We start from the raw sequence: 17,936 nt of genomic DNA, 5'->3' as shown, positions 1-17,936 counted from the left end.
ATAAACCTCCAGAATTACCCCAGTTCCTTTCAAAGCCATAGATTATTGCCTTGTCCTAAATTTTTGGAATCTCTATTGGAACCATTTCAGGCTGTTCTGCCTTTTGCCTGGGATACCCCCCAAATGGGTTGCTATTTTTGCATACCAGATATGGCTGCATATGCATTGCAATGTTTTAAGAACTCTGTCTTCTCTCTCTCTCCAGACTGGATTCCTATTACAAATCAACAAATTTTAGACATAAGGTAGTTACTTGAAAAGTAAATGTGATTGTCATGTGGCCGCAGAGGAAGTCATTAATATTCCCTATTATAAGCTTATGCCTGAAATGACAATTAATTCAACCTAGCCATAGAGATGTATGATGCACAGATTGAACATACCAGTGCTGAACAGAAAAAATATGCCATTTGATAATGTGTCCTTTTTGGGAAATTGATAACAATCTATGTAATACACTGGTGACATGGTCTCTCTACAAAACATATGGCAAACTTGACAGCCATTTACCTTTCCATGTTCTTTTAAATCCCTATGTTGGCATACAGAAACTTGAAATATCCTCCATTAAGTAAAAATAAAGGAAAAAATACTCTTAAAAGCAAAAGGCAGGAACTTTACCCTTTACTGGTGACCTTTAAAGACAGAACTAATAAGTGGTTCTGAAAGAGCAGCACTCAGGTAACCTCAGTGATCCTCTCTCTTAAATGTCATTTAAGGCAAAAAAACAAAAAATCACTGTATATTTCCAGGTTTATAGAATAAAGCTACCAATAGTACTATGTTCAGGTTAATTTGCTGTTACAGAAATATTAAACCATATTGCTATTGTTACATACATATCTAATTCCAGAGGCACTCTGTATTTTCTTAGAGGCATCCTCTTCTCTACGCTCACTCAGAGCAACTGCTTCTATGTTGGAGAGTTTAAGTGTTACTTAATTTCTTCTTTGTATAAAAATGCTGATTTGATTCTCAGATGGCCAGTTTTTAGCAAGTGCTTGTAGGCTTGATATTAGAGTTACAAGAGTTTTACATTAACAGTCTAAATAGTCACCTGGACCTGCCAGGTGAATCAGAAAGTGACTTCTTGATTTTTATGATGTACTGGCTGCTCTGCTAATGACAATGAATTGATTTCTCATGTACTTAACACCCACACTGTGTGGTGCTTTATTTCCATCTGGGCTTAAACCATGACATGAAGTCAGTAGTCCTTGTATCTTTAATCCTTCAGAAACAGACCTAGAGTTGCATTGATTTGCTTTTCTGTTTAGGACCTCTCTGCATAAATATATTTCAGTCAAAAAATTGCCAATAATCTCTTTAATATTCATTATTTGAAGGTTGAATTTGTGACTAAAGCTACAGCTAATGCTTATTTAGTTTAGTTTAGATTACAAATGTGCTTATAAAATTACTCATACAGTTTTTGTATTTTTCTGTTCTTTGGTTCACAGACCAAATGTTGGGCTCAGAGTACCTGAGTTGGACTGCTTATTAATGAAGCTGAATTAAAAGTTGATGCAGGTGCACAGGAAATGCAGGCTGGCTGTAGCATGAGAAGTGCACAGAAAGGCATACTTTAATTTTCCTCTGGAAATTTCCCAGGAAGTACAGAGATGTGCCATATCTGGGCACTTTGGCCTTTTCTTGGATCCTCCAAGTCATGTAAAAGTCACCACGAAATATGCCCAATAGAAGCCAGTGATGGAGATGTAGGGTAGATGAAGGGACTTTTTCCAACATTTGAGTAGCTGGGGAAGAAAATGGAACAGCACCTCTACTCATCTTATGTTGTGTAAATCTCAAGGCCACAATCCCTTAGGCTTGGATCTGTAACCACCAAAGAAATTTCAGACACATTAGTGAAAAGTAAAGAAATGTTTTTTGTTTGGCAGGAACATTGGCAAGGTCCCTGCTATAGCTAAAGAGAAAATCTTGTATTGTTTGTAAAAATTTTTGGCTTGGGTTGCTTTTATTTTAAGGGAATAAGTAGCCCCTGGAGTAAAAGATGCGATAAGAGACTAAATTTGGATCCTCAATTGCAGACAGCTGTTAAATAAGTCACAAGTGAAATGACTTTGGCATTGTTAACTCTTGAAAACAGATACAAGCTGAACATTCAACATGCCTGACTTCAGCACCTAATTTTTCACTCCATCTCTGTTTTCTGTGAGTTCTTAAGCAGAACAATTTCAATGTTAAATCTATAGTCTCCTGCCAAGAATAGATTGAAAAAATATGGTTTAAAAATAATGCTCTCTAGGTATATTTTTAACAGCAGAAAGTATCTTTAAAGTAGAGTAACTATTATAACATGAAATACATTTTAATAGAATTCCTCTGAATATTTTTGAAAACTAATATCTTCATAATTATTTTCTCCTAAATAGCTTATTATCTGTGTCCCCTATTAGATATATTTTGGTGCTTTCTGAGCATCAAAAATTCTGATTTTAGAACCATACAAGATAAAATATGTTCTGGCAAAATTATATTTGCATGTACATAATTTTTTAACTTGGATATCTTGAATTGCTGCAGGAGCACAGTCTGGGAGCTGAACACCACCATCACCACTGGCTAATGACCTCTTATTTGGGTTTTCATCTTTCCTTTGTCTTCCTATTTGCTCTTGCTGACCATGAATACTTCAGCTGTATGTGAGGCTGAGTAGTTCTGTTCATTTGCAAGTCCATCTTGACCAAATCCTTCACTGGCAACCTAGGCAGTGGAGTGCATACGGAATTTACTTAGGATCTGGGTGACCTCTGTTCTACTCAACCCCAGGTGGCCACTGGAAAAATTGCTTGTTCCCAGTATGAGAAACAAGGACAGTAACCCTTCTTGCACACCAGTGGACTTGCAGTTAGTGAAGATATTCAAAGACAGTTGCCTTTCCATTCCCAGCTTAGACTCCTTTACCCAAAACAGTCACGGCCAGCTGTGGTCACAAGTGGGAACAGATAACCCATGCTGCAGAAGACAAGATCTAAGGAATTAATATCTTTGGAAGGTCAAAATATATTCCCAAACCATTAAAAGTATGGCTTTTACTATTTCAGAAGAGATGGGTTTTAGGACAGAGGTACAATTTCCACCAGTGGACTGGCAGTGCTATCCTCTGAGGAAGTGCCTTCAGAGCAAGCGAATAACACCTCTGACAGTGGTTTTACATAAGAAGACAGATGTGGCCAGATGCCTTTTCTGAGTGAAAGCCACTGAGGAGGCAAAAGCCTTGTCTGCTTCAGTTGTGCCCACTTGACTCCTTCCTGTCAATGAATCCCTTTCCCTTATCAAACTTGTTTCGTCTTTCAGGGGATTTGACCTTTCTGAATTATACACAGAGCTCTTGTGTAACAGCCCTTATATCAGTGTGTTTACCATCTGTTCTCCTTTTCCGAGTGCAGACATGTGTTACTGTTTATCCACTATGTGTCACCAGTTTACTACAACAAATTCAGTCAAGTGGAAATCAGGTCAAGGTGAAATTTATTTCAGGCACTTTGATTCCACTTCATTTTACAGTTCGCCACATGCTAATCATATGAATTCTGAACAAGGATCAAAAAAACCAAATAAAATTATGTTCTGGCTTCTGACTGACATTTTCAATGAATTGTTTCATTCACCTTTTGGAAAACCTCATCCTGTACTTGGCTTCACTGGAAAACGTAGCTGCTGGAAATTTTAGCAGATTGTTGGACGATATGGAAGGTGAAAGCTGAACACTTAATGCAAAGTTAAAAAAAAGAAGCTATATTTGTCTTTTAATGCTGTATAGTGGGGAGGGAAGTTGTATACTTCCCATCCTTTCCTTGTGTATATTGAATGTGAGGAACATAATGCAAAGTCCTGAAAAAATGTCCACACCCACTGCGTATGAATTTGCCACCACCCTAAAGATTACGCAGATTTTCATCTGATTCCCTGGAAATCATTCTGCATTTAGCCTTTGTGTTATTGAGCAATCCTATATTATTACATAGAATAATTATTACTAATTCTAATTCTGTGAGAATGGGGCACAAATATGGATTCAGAAGTGAGATGGCTTCAGAGGATGTGCAAGAGCAGACACCTATTACCCTGGGCCTCCATGACAGGTGCTGGTAGAATGTGGTATGTCGGGTGTACTCAGCCCTTTAGACCTCAGAGAATAACCCAAGACATTTACTTGGATTGTGCAAATTGGCCTTAGCTATGGAAATTTCATAAACTACTTTCCCCAGGAAGAGCAATTTTGCAGACCTCGAAGTACATACCAGAGCTATTACCACTGTGCTTATGCAAAGAATCCCTTCCTCTTTACATAAACAAAAATTACTTGTTTCTGTAGACCCCTGAGAAAGTTTAAATCTAGTCAAGATTTGAGACATGGAAATTTAGTCAGTGAACAAGCTTTTGCATTAAAATATGCGCTTCTTTCACATGATTATATTTCTCAGTTTTAGTTTTTCCAGAGCAGTCCATTCTTATCGAGGGAAAAAAGGATTCTCACAAAGTGTTTTATTTGCAGTTTCTTCTCACTTGTTTTATTACCATTTCAGATGTGTTTCATGACCTTTTATTAACAGTCATGTTTTAGTCTGCAGGTCAAAGAGCTTTTAGCAAATAAAAGTACGTGGCGCCAACTTCAATAGCAGCAAAGGGAGTCCTCAGCCACAAAGACAGCTGCACTTTCCTCTCTCCTTTTCTCCCTCTCTTTTCCATAAACAGGCTGATCTATGGTAAGATTGAGCAAGGATTCATTTCTCTGAGTAAATCTATTGTCACAGATTAGGTCAGTGTAGAAAACTAACTGTGGTTATATAACGTGTTCATAAACTTATGGGGAAAAAATGTAAATTAATTGGAAATATGGGTTAGTAATATTCATTCATATAACATAAAGGCTCCCAGTTTTTCTTATTTGCACAAGTGTTGAATACTTTCACAGAGCTATGTCCTGTTGCTTATAGATGTGACCCATGATACAGATCACAAGTTGTCATTTTTTTGAGAAACTGATAAAAAAGCACATGCGATTGAACATCATAACATGCTAGAGTTATTTTACTTGTGACTAAATATTTATATTTCATTAATCTGGAGAAGTATCAGCTAGCATGGAGCTCCATTGAGCTAGGTAACGTAAAAAATACAAAGGAATTGTTGGTTGTGGCCCATATGAACATGTGATCTATCTTTATATGATGGGACCATTGTAATTCCACTGGGGGGGATGGAGGGTGACTGCAGCATTTGGGGTTTTCATGGTAATTCCATTTAAAAAAAATCAGTAGAAGTCTTGAAGTCAGCTGCTAATCTCACAGGATTCACTGTGTGAGTGGAGATGAGGTCTCCTACAGGATGATGCAGAACAAGAGCCCATACATCTTTTCTTAATTTCAAGGTGAGACCATCCAGATTTCAGGGTATACGTCTTCCATAGGAACACCAATCTACTGCTGAGGAGCTTCAAAAAGAAAATGTAGGTGCTGCTGCAGCCAACAGGGTTTTGTTACAATTCCAAGGACAAAACTTCTGTGTGGGTTTTTTTCTGCTCCATGCTGTGCTCATATATTCCATCATTTGGGCTGACCTTCAAAGAAGCATCGCCTGTCATGGTATTCTGTTTACTACCTGTAAGTTGAAGATTTCAATATTTACTTCCTTTCTCTAGTCTTGATGCAACTTTTATGGGTGGCTTTTGTCTTAGCTGGAGTGAAGTGGGTAGAAGTTCATAAACATATGTAACACAATTTTAGATCATGTGTTGGGTTGACCTTGACTGGACACCAGCTGCCCACCAAACTGCTCTGTCACTCCCCTCCTCATTAGGACAGGGCAGGAGAAAGCAAGATGGAAGAAAACTTATGGATCAAGATAAAAGGCAGCTTAATAAAGCAAAAGAAAAAACTGCACATGCAGAAGCAAAGAAAACCAAAGGATTTATTTTCTACTTCCAATCAGCAGGCAATGTCCAGCCATTCCCTGGGAAGCAGGGCCTCAGTACATGTAGCAATTTCTCTGGAAGACAAATGTCTTAATAAAAAATGCCTCCCTCTCCCCCTTTCCCTTACCTTCTGTTGCTGAGCTGACATCACATGGTATGGAATATCCGTGTGGGCAGTTTGGGTCAGCTGTCCTGGATATGTTGCCTCCAAAAATTGTGCCTACTACCTGCTGACTGCTGAGGGGAAAAGGTTGAAGAGACCGTGTTGATGCTCTGTGAGCTCTTCTCAACAACAGCTAAAACACTGGTGTGTTGTCAACGTCTTTTTAGGTACAAATACTAGCTACAAGCACAGCACTGTGAGGGCTGATACGGGGAAAATTAACTCCACCTCAGCCAAACCCTATACAGTTAATTATGGTATTAGTTAAATAAAGTTTGATGGAGAGCTATGTTTTTATAACTGAACATTATCTGAATGTGCGGAAGAGTCCCTACAGAGCACTGAAATTCCTGTAGATTCAAGCAATTTTTCTAATCAGAATAGAAAAATGTCTCTGAGCCCACCACCAGGGAGTCCAGAGCAACTGTAATAGCTGGAATTGATTCCTCCTTTTTTCCCTCAGCACAGTGGACTGCAGTATGGATGTTTAGGTCACAGTTCTATGTTAGGTTGTTGAGTGAGGAACATGACACTTCTCGAGGCTATAGTATTATACTCAAGAAACATAAAACATCCAAAATCAAAGCACAGCAAAGTATGTTTCTGCCTTTTCCTTATCAAAGCTGGATTCCTAGCCTGCCTTCACACATGGAATAGAGCTGTAAAATGAAAGAGTGCTATTAAACGTTTGACCTTTGTAACCTGGCACCAGTCTCACAGCTCAGTACAAAGGTTCACCTTTCCCTCCCTCATGCTCCTCTGCACGACTGAGATCAGCATCCCTCAAATCCGATCATGACTGCCATAAAAATTAGCCCTGTCCTCTTCTAACCGGTCCCTCAATTTATCACCTACCAGCTATCTGACAGAAGTGTTACTTGCTGTGGTGCCTTCCTTTGTAATACTCAAACCTTAGATTTGTGGTATTATGAGTAGTGCTTAGTACCTTCATCAAATCCTTTAAGGATTTACAAAACTATTAAGTATTTTTCTTATGAATATTTGTTAAAAATAACAGAAAACATAAACAACTGTCTTAAAATTTAGACACAGTTGTAAAATTTTCTGCACCTCTACTGAATATCTAATTGACTTTTGCAAAATTGTGACAATTGCAACCAAATAAAAACTCTTTTGGCTCCACTCTGGAAAGCTAATATTGACCCCTCTTGACTACCAAGAAAAAGAGTAAGTTTGCATCGTAAGCATGATAACTAATTTTAAAAAGCCCCAGTAGACTGCATAAAATTACATGGTCTTTTTTACAATAGGATACTTAGACTGGGCTTATACAAAACAGTCCACTGTATGAAAAATATTTAATTATTCTAATAAATAGAAAGTTTTAAATTATCTATTTCATAGATAATTGTGAAAAATGCCAGTCATGTCCATGGCAATGTGAATAAATCTAAAAACTAATGTGGTTCAAGAAACAAATTTCTTATCATAAGAAACAGAATGGATTATTTGTGTATTATTTTAAAATATTATATAGAATTACCTTATAAAACTTGCCATTTATAAGATGACATAACTTCTCATATTTAACTCATTATATTTATAAGATGACACAGTAATTTTGTGGCTGTCAGTAACTTTTTCAGCATTGGTTATTTCACTGCATACAGTCCAATTTATTAATTTTTTTTTCCATTACTTTTTTTATACAGAAGATACTTCTCTCTAGTATAAAATAAATCAGCTTCTATGAAACATGAGGAAAATACCTAATGGTGGAGCGTATTTTCTGTTTCTGAAAAATAATATTATTCTGAAAAATGTTCCATCACTCTCTAGTCTGTTTCCCACTTTTCACCTAACATTGCTGGAATTTTAAGTTAATCATTCCTCACCTTTTCCTTCTTTAACCTTCAATAACACCTCATATTACATTTATGTATGACAGAAAATAACTGCAATTACTAATGAAAAAATGTCTATTGAAAAAAAATCCTTCTACAAGTGAATTAGTCTATTGATCATCACTACAAAGAGACATTAATGATAATAATGTTATTTAGGAAACACATATGGTTATATGGGGAAGAACTTGGTAAAATATGTTAGCACCATGATTTGGACATTTCACATTTAATATGCTTCGTCACTCTTATCATGTATGTACATCAATCACAGTTGTCTCACCTTCATTCACAGATTTCTCCTCCTTTAACAAGATAGTCCCATCATGTGAGACCTTTCCTCTTTCCTTTCTCACATTATCTGTGCAATCAATCCGAAGAACAAGGTTTCATTTTTCCCTCTACAAAGTGTGAAGGCATTTGTTTCAAATCCTGAGATGTGAGCCTGGAGCAAGAGTAGAGCTCACCTAGTCGAGACCACCCTGTAAGATTTACTGAATCAGGCCTGAACAAATATTGGTCAACACCAAAGATTCCTTTCATGTGTTTTAGTGACCTTCAGCTCAGGTGATTTGCAGGTCATGAAGGGATGCAACAGAGGCTGTGCTTGTCAGCCAGGAGATAGGGTTTACCAACATGGAGCTAGAGTGCAAAGCAGCACTTGGAGCAGATGGTGCACCTGCAGGACACCATACAACCCTCAGCAGGGATGTTCCCTGAGATCCTATATGTGGTAGAACAGCTCTGATATGGCCATTCCCATGGCAGTGCCGGAGCTCTCCCGTGTGTCTGGACTGCCCTCGGGTGTCCCCACATCTGCGCTGGGTTCCATGTGCTCCCACACAGGTGTCCCAGTTTCCATATCTGCACTTTGAGGCAGATTCCCAACTGCAGCAGGAGAGAAGTGCATTAAGATTGATGAACTATCATGTGTGGTAGTGGAAGCCCAAAGGACAGCTAAGGTAACATATGCATAGTGATACTATTTTTGTGAAATAAAGTCATGAAAGAACTTGATAAAACTCAATATTGAAAAAAAAACCAACACAAGTGAGCTTCAATATGCTTGATTTGAACAGCAGCTCTGAGCTTTGGGTTTTTTTGTTTGCCAGACTGTTCCGTTCTGAATATTTCAGAAAAACTTCAACCTACTTATAAAAGAGGAGAAATAAGGAAAACTGAAAGCTTCCAAAAGACCATTGATCAGTCCATGAAACAATATAAAAATAAAGAATCAAAGAGTGCCTCCATATAGAAAAAGGCCAACATGATGAAAATGTCTGTAACTATGGAGATAATACACTTTGAAGCAACCTGCCTATAATAAAGTTTCACTTACTGGATTACTGCAAATATTTAATAACTTGTAGTACTGCGAAAGCTCAGACTAAGCTATAGTTATTTGCCCTGTCAAAAACTATTCAGCTGTGCAATGTCAAGGCACCAGAAGTGGTCTTTATTGCATCCATATGAGAAAAGCTAACCACATTTCATTTTTCTAGAGTAACAGTTTTCTTTTTGTTAGCATGCTATGAATGTACTCAGAGATCAAAAAGCTGTTATTTAAAACAAAATGTTAGAATGGTTCAAATTAAAATTAAATCATATTCATTTGTTGAACTGGGATGCGATCACTAGTCATGTGATTGTAATTAATACAGACTAATGACATGACAAAAAGCCTTTGAAAATATAGGTGTATTTACAAAGATCTGGTTTTAATATATTGATTAATAGCAACTTTCAGCTTTTGGTATATCCCAAAGTCACTCAAATATTATGATAAATTGATCACAGAATAACATCAGCTGCAAGTTTTGTTGCTTACATATAAAACTATCATCAGCTTATGCAGTCAGGTGTTGTGGTCTAGGAACTGTGCGCCCCAAATCAGTGCCCCTACCAAGACTCTCCCAAACCACACACTGGTCTCTCACTCCCCCTTCCTGCTGCAGTGGGATGGAATTGAGAATTGAAGGCACAAAAGGTGAAGATCATGGGCTGAGATAAGAACAAATTTCTGGAAACAGCAATGAAATAAGAAAATGAAGAGTAACAGAAAAAAATACTGATAACAAAAGGATACAAAAAAGAGAGTGATTGACGTGCAAAAATGCTAACTGTGGATGCATTTCCATCAACAATGAACAATGGTGGATGGCTTCCCCCTTGTTTATGCATGTAAATCTAAAATACTTTCTAAAATACTTTCTAAAATAACCATGACTGAACAGACACCCAGACAACGCCTTTGTTTTAATGCCTTTTACATAACTATTAAACACCTTTATGCTTGTCATTGCTTAGCCCGTCTTTTTGACAGAAATTCCACAGATGGTGGATTATATTTAGCCAACCATAATTAGCAGTTTTGTTGTACACAATGTCTTGCACAATAAAAAACGTGGAAAGTGAGGTCTACAGAGAAAAAAAGGAAAGAAAACACCTTTACATACTGCAGGCAGAGGAGTGGAAGGACTTTAGTAGTAAGGGAAGTTAGAGATATTTGTTACTGAAAGTTAGAACAGGGAGTTGTCTATGTGTTGCCACATGAAACCACAAGAAGAAGGCATCAAGGGAAAACTAACAGAAGCATTTACAATGCACATATGGATTGTAGGGAAAGCAAAACACAGAAGGAATGCAGAAACTGCTGAAGAAGTTATAACAGCTGATATCACAGAAGTAAATGGAAACAGCCAAAGGAGAAGATAGTACCACTGATATTTGTTGATATAGACAGTTAGCAAAAGACCTACCAATACCAGGATTTTTACGTAGAAAACCCATCAAAGCTTTTACTACATTCAGATGTAATGAAGTTGACAAACAGAATTATGTAAGCATGTATTATTCAGTAGTTATTCATTAGGTTCTGTCACACTTGTGAAAAAGCAGATAGTCCACAGGTAATTGGATTTGCCATGAACCTGCTTCTGCATTAATGTTAGACATTTCCTGCACAGTTTTCAAGAACTGCTTCTTAAAATTCTACTCTAACTGAATTCAGTAGAGAAACTCACATCAATTTTAATGTAGGCTTTGACATTTTTTTTTATAATTAGGATATAAAAAATGTCTTTTTCCAGTTCATCTTCTGGAATACATTTATTTTTAAAACGTGTTTTTGGAAGACTATTTTAAACACATGGGCAGCTTTTTATCTTTCTGGGTTATTACCACAGAATTAGCAATAGCAAAACCATCTATTGCGTATTCAGTGCAGCACAGAGTTTTGCTGAGCCCTAAGGGAATATAACCCAGCAAGGAAGGAAAAATATTCCTCTCTTCTTTTTCCACAGGGTTGTTTTCATTTCCTCCTGCCTTCCACTGGAAGACTTCAGACCTTCCCAAGAGAGGCCAGCTTCAGAGTCTGAAAGCCAAATGACCTAGAACAGTGAGACCTCTGGCATTATTCTTGCTTTTTATATCTATTCTCCATGCAAAAGCTGTATAAAGAAATGAAGGAGAAATATTTGTTAATTATTCAACTTAATTGCAGGCAGAAGCTACACTGTGAGATTGTATTTATTTTGCTGTACATGAAGACTTGTACAAATGAACCAAAATTAATGCAGGTAGACAGGAAACAAAGGCAACTAGCAGGTCAAAAGTACAGTAGACTTGCCATGCCTGTCTGCATAGCTTGTCCTCAGCACAGAAGAGGGGGGACTGTGCATCAGTGGTAAGAAATGAGAGGAAGCAGCCAGCCTTTGAGTATGATTATAAAATAGCCCATCTAAATGTTAAAACTAAGCTTTCGAGTGTTTCAAGTAAATATTTAGAATAGTCCTCTTTTTCCTCTCTGATCTTTTGAATTTCTAGGGTACTATGTAACCTTATTTTTCTTCTACATCCCTGTCTCGTGAAAGGTCACATTAACAGTATAGGATTAACTGAATAGTACATTTAATCAAATTATCACAAGATACTTTTACATATGCTGTTATTATAATTTCAGAATGTGAAATGCCATGGTCAGGGACAAAAATGCAAATGGTCTATGAGAGCAAAGACTTAAGATGTGGTGTTCTGGGATTACAATTCCGTTAATATTTTTTTCATAGAAAACAATTCTTGCACAGCTTCTGCTTTCAGAGCTTGCCACAGAGAACAGGATTTATCTTACGTAATTTTCACTATTTAAAAATTAACTTATAGCTAAAGTCACTGTCCTAATTCCTTAAGAGTTTCTTACCCTTAAAGGATTGATTTAATCTCAAGGCAGGAGCCATAAATCACTAGTTCCAGAAGCAAAGTCATCCTACTCTTTTCTCCAGTGACTACATAGATGGGACACCCAGATGTGTAGTTCAGAACACCCAGCTTCTGGACACCCAAAGTGAGATGAAACAAACCCCTTTATTTAAGTACATAAATCCAGTTAAATGACATAAAAATGCCTCTCTGACTTATTTGATACTATGCCTCATGTCAGCAGACATTAAAGGATGTAACAGGGCATGTGACTCACTCTGGCTGTTTACCCTTGCAGGAGATAATGGACTAGTTTGGTTTTTAAGGGCTGAGACTTTGATAAATTCTGGGAGAAGGACTATGGATAAAATTTTGAAAAGCATCTAAATTATTCTGAAATCTGGCCACAACAAGGCATATTTATTTCTAGTGTCCAGTAAATTTTATTTCTAGTGTCCAGTGTCCAGCTTGCTTGTTGTTTCCCACAGAAGAAACTATCACGATGAGTGAGAAGTTTCAGAGCTTGTATATGTACAGCTGCAAGAAAGAGATATGTAGTTTAGAAACAATCATCTCCCCTGTGGCTGTGGTTTTTCAAACTGATAAGAGCAAAAGTTATATAGCAAAAGGCTAAAGGTATTCCATCTCCATACAGGACAAGATATATTCCAGTTCTAAAAGTCTTTGTCCTTCTTTAAACTAGGTATGGCTGCTGCTAATGATCAGAAGTTCTTTCCTGTAAAGTGCTTTAAAGTTTATCTGTTTCTCAAGCCTCATTTTTGGGGAAGAAAAGCATAGATAGACTTCAAGAAGGCAGATTAGAGGCATTTCTGACAAGCCAAGGCAGCTGCTCATAGTTGCATTACCACAAACCAGCATTTCCCATTTTATACTCAGAGACATGAATAATTTACCCAACACACTTTGATATTTCTTTGGACTATCAATTACTACCTGACTGATCTAGATTTCTCTGTACGTAAGAGGGTTTTTTTAAGTATTTTATTACTAAATTTAGCTGCAGAGTTAATTGGGATTTCTCTGGGCTTGTTTTATAGAAGTGGTTTCAGCAGGGAGGAAGCATGCATATGAGAATTCACTCTTGTGCATATCATGAAGAAAAAATTTCTAGATAAAAGAGTTAATAGGACTGAGAAACAGCATGGGCCCTTAGAGCAACAGAATTAGGAAGTTACCAGCACACCATAAAAACTTAGAGAATTTTTATTAATGTTCGCCGTACTTTCAGTGTTCATGGTGTTTTTAATGAGCAATTAAGAGCCATCAAACTATTCATAAACTGCAATTATAAGATATAAAAATCCAACCAAAATATAATAATTGCTTATGTTTATGAAAATATTTCTGAATTCTTTAAGATATCTTGAACTGATAACCAGTCAACAAACCTTCTTTTTACAGAGATTTTTGGCAAAGACATTTAATATTAAAATTGCTACTGTTTTTAAGCATCTGACAAATGGATTGAAAGAGAGAAATGCTGACAAGCAAAATTTTAGTAATCATTTTGCCTCTAGTTATGCTAAATCATACCTTCTGGGCCATAAAACCACTCTGTAAGTCTCTCTAATCAAGGGTTAGCTGGCCCACAAACACAGGAAACAACATTGTGTAAGGCTGGGAAGTTATATGGGTAAGGAATCCATAAACTGTTACCTAGAGCACATACAAGGAATGAGAATGTTGGCAAAGTGACAAACTACACAATTTGACTATTCCTGAAATATTACACATAAAGCACACAAAGTAGGTGCATTTTCTGCATTCTCTAAATTACAAGAGTATTAAATCTACCAGAAAATTATTCAGCGTTGGTTTCTGTCCCAAAACTATGTATGGATGTATAATTCAAAGTAAAGTGTTTTACAAATACAGTAATATGTATCTTTATAATATAGCTCATGAGATATATATAGATATCAACATATGATTTTCTCTTCTAGGGAGAAAGGTAGGTAGATAGATAGATAGATAGAAAGATAGATAGATACATAGATAGATAGATATTGCACATAAACCTCTCCATAATTATTGAAAATGTGCACTAACTCCTTTTTCACAAATATTTTGGACTCCATGCAGGAAAGCAGCTGAGGTTCCTAACATCAGGGTAAGTCTTAGATAAGCCATTCCAAAATAGCCCCATGGTATGACAGAGTGGACATCCCAATGTTTGCCAGGAGGGCCAGTAGAATCTGGAATTTTTTTCTGACATGTCTTTATCAAATTTATAATAATAAGCAATCCAAAAGAATAAAAGTTCGTGTTACGGACCACAGAATTATGGTCTGGTAGAAACCAAGATCATTGGTAGACCCCATGAGTTTACAAGGTGGACACAAGTTTGATATACAATGCTCTGCTTGAAACTTGATGCAAAGGTGGTTCTTCTAGTCAGAAAGTCTCAGAATTTTCTACATTATGTTAATGAAATTCATCCACAAGGATTTTTATGCGAGTAAAGCACAAAAAATTAAGTATTTTTTAGTGAGCTGTTGGAGGCTGTCATACACAGGAGCACACAGATGGAAACAGAGAGCAAGCACAAAGTCTGGACATTAGAAGAGGTGAGTGGCTCAGCTGGTCTAAATCAGTCTAACTGACTTTATAGAAGGATTTCAGTTTGGACCAGATGAGATTAGAGCTGTAATATTAAGAAATTTTTTAAAAAGGGGTGAAGAGAAAATGCCACCTTCAGAAATTAAGATAAGGAACCAGCAAACTTTACTCCTATAAGCAATGTTTCCAACAACATTTAGCTTTTGGACTTTGATGAGATTACTCCCTAATCTTTCAATGAGGGGATCAGGACTAGTGAATTTTAGACTAATAATTTCCATGGTGTTTCCTACGGTCAGACTACAGCTATCCAGCTAAATTTGTCCAAAGCTACATAAACGAATGAACTCAGAAAATAAGATCTGTTCTCTGGCTAATGTAAATAAGAGAGGTAAAACCACAGATCACATATGGGACCAGAAGCGTAAGGAAACAATTAAAGATTTAAGAAATACTTTAAGCATGTAAAACACTAATTCTTCCCGGGACTGTCTTCCAAGGACAACTCAAGGAAGCAAGATCTATTTTCAAAATAAATGTTAATTCCTTAACCTGAAGCAGAGAAAAACATTAAAGAAAGAGACAGCCATTGGATTACCACACATTTTCAGAATTACTGGTCTTGTCTGCCGGACAAGTCATTGAAATTAATTATTAGTCATGACAAGGATGAAATTTTTAAACTGTAAGTCTTAGGATTCAGTTTCTTTACCTTAGACAATTCATTTTTCTGTTTCTTCAAGAAAAGCAATTTAAACCAGTCCCTTAGCTTTTAGCAGTTTATCTTGGTTGTGAGCAGAAATGAATGTACATGAGCAAAACCAAAAAAATCTTACTTTGAAACATCATTCAGAAAAAACCCATTTTTTCCTTTTGTGCACCTAGGGCTTTATTAAGTTCCCAGTCAGACTGAGGAACAGCCCAGGTTACTTTAAAGAATCCTACCCATCAACAGCAGAGAAAGCACCAGTGGGAAAAGCCACAGGAGAAATGCAGTACCAATGGAAAGTGCTGATGGCACCAGACTAAGCAGGTCATCCAGAGCCTTGCTTTTTCAGGACACCCAGTACAGAAGACTGAGTACATACAGGCATACTTTCTGAGCAAGGACTGGAGCATCCTGAATAAAAGCCTTCCTCACATGGTTCTCAGTCCCTGTTCTTGAACCTGTGCCATCTTGTAAAATAACCTAAGTGATTTTTGGCAGAAGGAAATTCAGATTTCCTCGTTCTCTGAATTTTCTGACATTGAGCATCTTTATAGAAGTCGCTTTTCTGAGACCACGAATGTCTAATTGAAATAAAACAGCCTCCACGAAAGAGTTCTATTCCTTTCAGCCATTACCTGTCCCTTCCTCTGCAGTTATATACACTGATAGAATTATCACAAGCTCAGTGCATTTGCTTAGAAGATAGAAAAGACTCGAAATTCAGCAAGCAGTAGGAGGTTTGGTTATCTCACATTCGCATGAGTGGCCAAATCACTGAATGATTGAATTAAAGATGGGCAGTGTAGTATCATGACAGCCACTGCATGAGAAACAGGTACATGAGAAAGGCTATCCAATAGTGATGCCCCAGCAAGGCATTTCCCTCACCTTCAGGGGAGTTTTCTCCTACATATATGTTGGGGTTTTTTTTTTGTCTGGTTTTTTTTTTTTTTTTTTTTTTTTTTTTCCTGTTAAAGGAATTTTCTCCCATATGCATGTTGCTAGGGGACAAATAGCTGTACTTAAGAAAGACAAAAGGGGAGTGGGGCGGACCTGGCTACTCTTTTGTCTACACCTGGGTGTGGGGTCAGTTCGCTCTGAGCGTCCAGAGAGAGAAGCTGCAGAGAAAGGAGCTGCTGCTTTTTTTTTTTTTGGCCGTTCTTTCTTCCTGCTGGAAACAACGCCGGGACCCCAAAAGCCGCTTTCCCTGCCCTGCTGGAGACCGGGCTGTGGCTGCCCTGCCCCGCTGCTGCTTTGAGCTTCCGCTACGCTGTAGCCCTGCTCGCCCTGCCTGCCTGGGCCTCCGTGGGCTTTTCCCATCTGGATACATCTCGTCTGCCACCCGGGATTTGCGTCCGTCCCTGCCGCTTCAGCCGCTGTTCCTGAGAGTCCGGGATCGGCTGCCCAGGGGTTTGTGAAGCCTTTGTTCCATCCTTCCCGGGATCCCAGAGCACCAGTGCCGCGTGTTTCCCGAGCTCGCTCCGGAGCGCCCCCTGCAGCCGCGGGGGAACCATCGCACCTGCCCTGCTCACCGGGAGCCGCCAGCGCCCCTGCCGGCTGCGAGCGGAACTGCACCCGAGGGGAAATAGCCTGACAGCCGAGAAGGCTGGCACTGGGTTTGTGACTGCTGTTACTGCCATAATTGTTGTTGTTTTGTTTGACTGGTTATATACATATATATAGAGAGAGTAAAGAACTGTTATTCCTATTTCCCACATCTTTGCCTAAAGGCCCTTGATTTCAGAATATAATAACTTGGAGGGAAAAGGGGTTATATCTGCCACTTCAAGGGGGGCCTCTGCCTTCCTTAGCAGACACCTGTCTTTCAAAACCGAGACAGATCTTGGCGCCCAATGTGGGGCGTGAGGGCATTAAGAGATAGAGGTGAAAAAGGAATAACAGTTCCTCGATAACTTTATTTTGTGTGCTGGATATTGGAACCTTGTTAGGCAGCACTATGTGGTCTAGTTTACCCTGGTTTGGGTGGCATGTAGCCGTGGCTATATTCTTCCCCTTTGCAGCTCCTTACTTGAATATGGGTCCTCTGACTAAGGCTACCATTGCTGTTATCCAGCTTGCGTTATGGGTCGAGAAGGTGAGGAATTCATGGGTTTTTAACTTCCTCCGGAATGTGGGCACATGGATAAACAGCTATCACACACTGAGCACATGTTTTTGGGGTTATGTTAACAATGGTACCTTCTGTGAGGAAATGACACCAGGGGAAGTTTTCTCCCAACCCCTCAACCAGTTCTTTGGGCCCACCCCATCAATTTTCGAAGGGTTTAAATTCCCTCTGAATACTAACCATCTGCTGCTGATAGGCCTACTCTATTTAGCATTCAAGGATAAGTTGAGATTGGCTTGGATATCTACCCGGACACCAGCCCCAGAGACTAGAGATCCTGCCCCAGAGCCTGATCCTGCCCCAGAACCTGACATGGCCGCAGAGAGTAGAGTTCCTACCCCAGAGCCTGATCC

At 38.3% G+C, this 17,936-nt stretch overlaps 1 protein-coding gene and 1 long non-coding RNA gene across 3 annotated transcripts in view; one reads left to right on the top strand and one right to left on the bottom strand.

Annotated features, from left to right (window-relative positions):
- Positions 1-3,020: 3,020 nt before the first annotated feature.
- Positions 3,021-17,936, bottom strand: part of LOC121671815 — a 47,014-nt gene continuing 32,098 nt past the window's right edge. The window contains exons 2-3 of the long non-coding RNA XR_006018628.1: positions 6,069-6,178; positions 3,021-5,628 (exon numbers count right to left, since the gene is read on the bottom strand). This is a non-coding gene — a long non-coding RNA (uncharacterized LOC121671815). The remainder of the gene's footprint in view (positions 5,629-6,068; positions 6,179-17,936) is intronic.
- LOC121671814 overlaps positions 17,413-17,936 on the top strand; it is a 2,438-nt gene continuing 1,914 nt past the window's right edge. The window contains exon 1 of one of the 2 annotated variants that reach the window (XM_042044037.1): positions 17,413-17,856. In XM_042044037.1, coding sequence (XP_041899971.1) covers positions 17,413-17,856 — 444 coding nt within the window. Of the gene's footprint in view, positions 17,932-17,936 lie in introns of both variants that reach the window. The other variant, XM_042044036.1, reaches the window with a different exon arrangement.

This window comes from Corvus kubaryi, unplaced genomic scaffold (assembly GCF_017639235.1).
Source record: "Corvus kubaryi isolate FWS band 111438036 unplaced genomic scaffold, C.kubaryi_AGA036_p1.0 37398, whole genome shotgun sequence".
NCBI lineage: Eukaryota > Metazoa > Chordata > Aves > Passeriformes > Corvidae > Corvus > Corvus kubaryi.
This window is presented reverse-complemented; position numbering and strand designations above follow the sequence as displayed.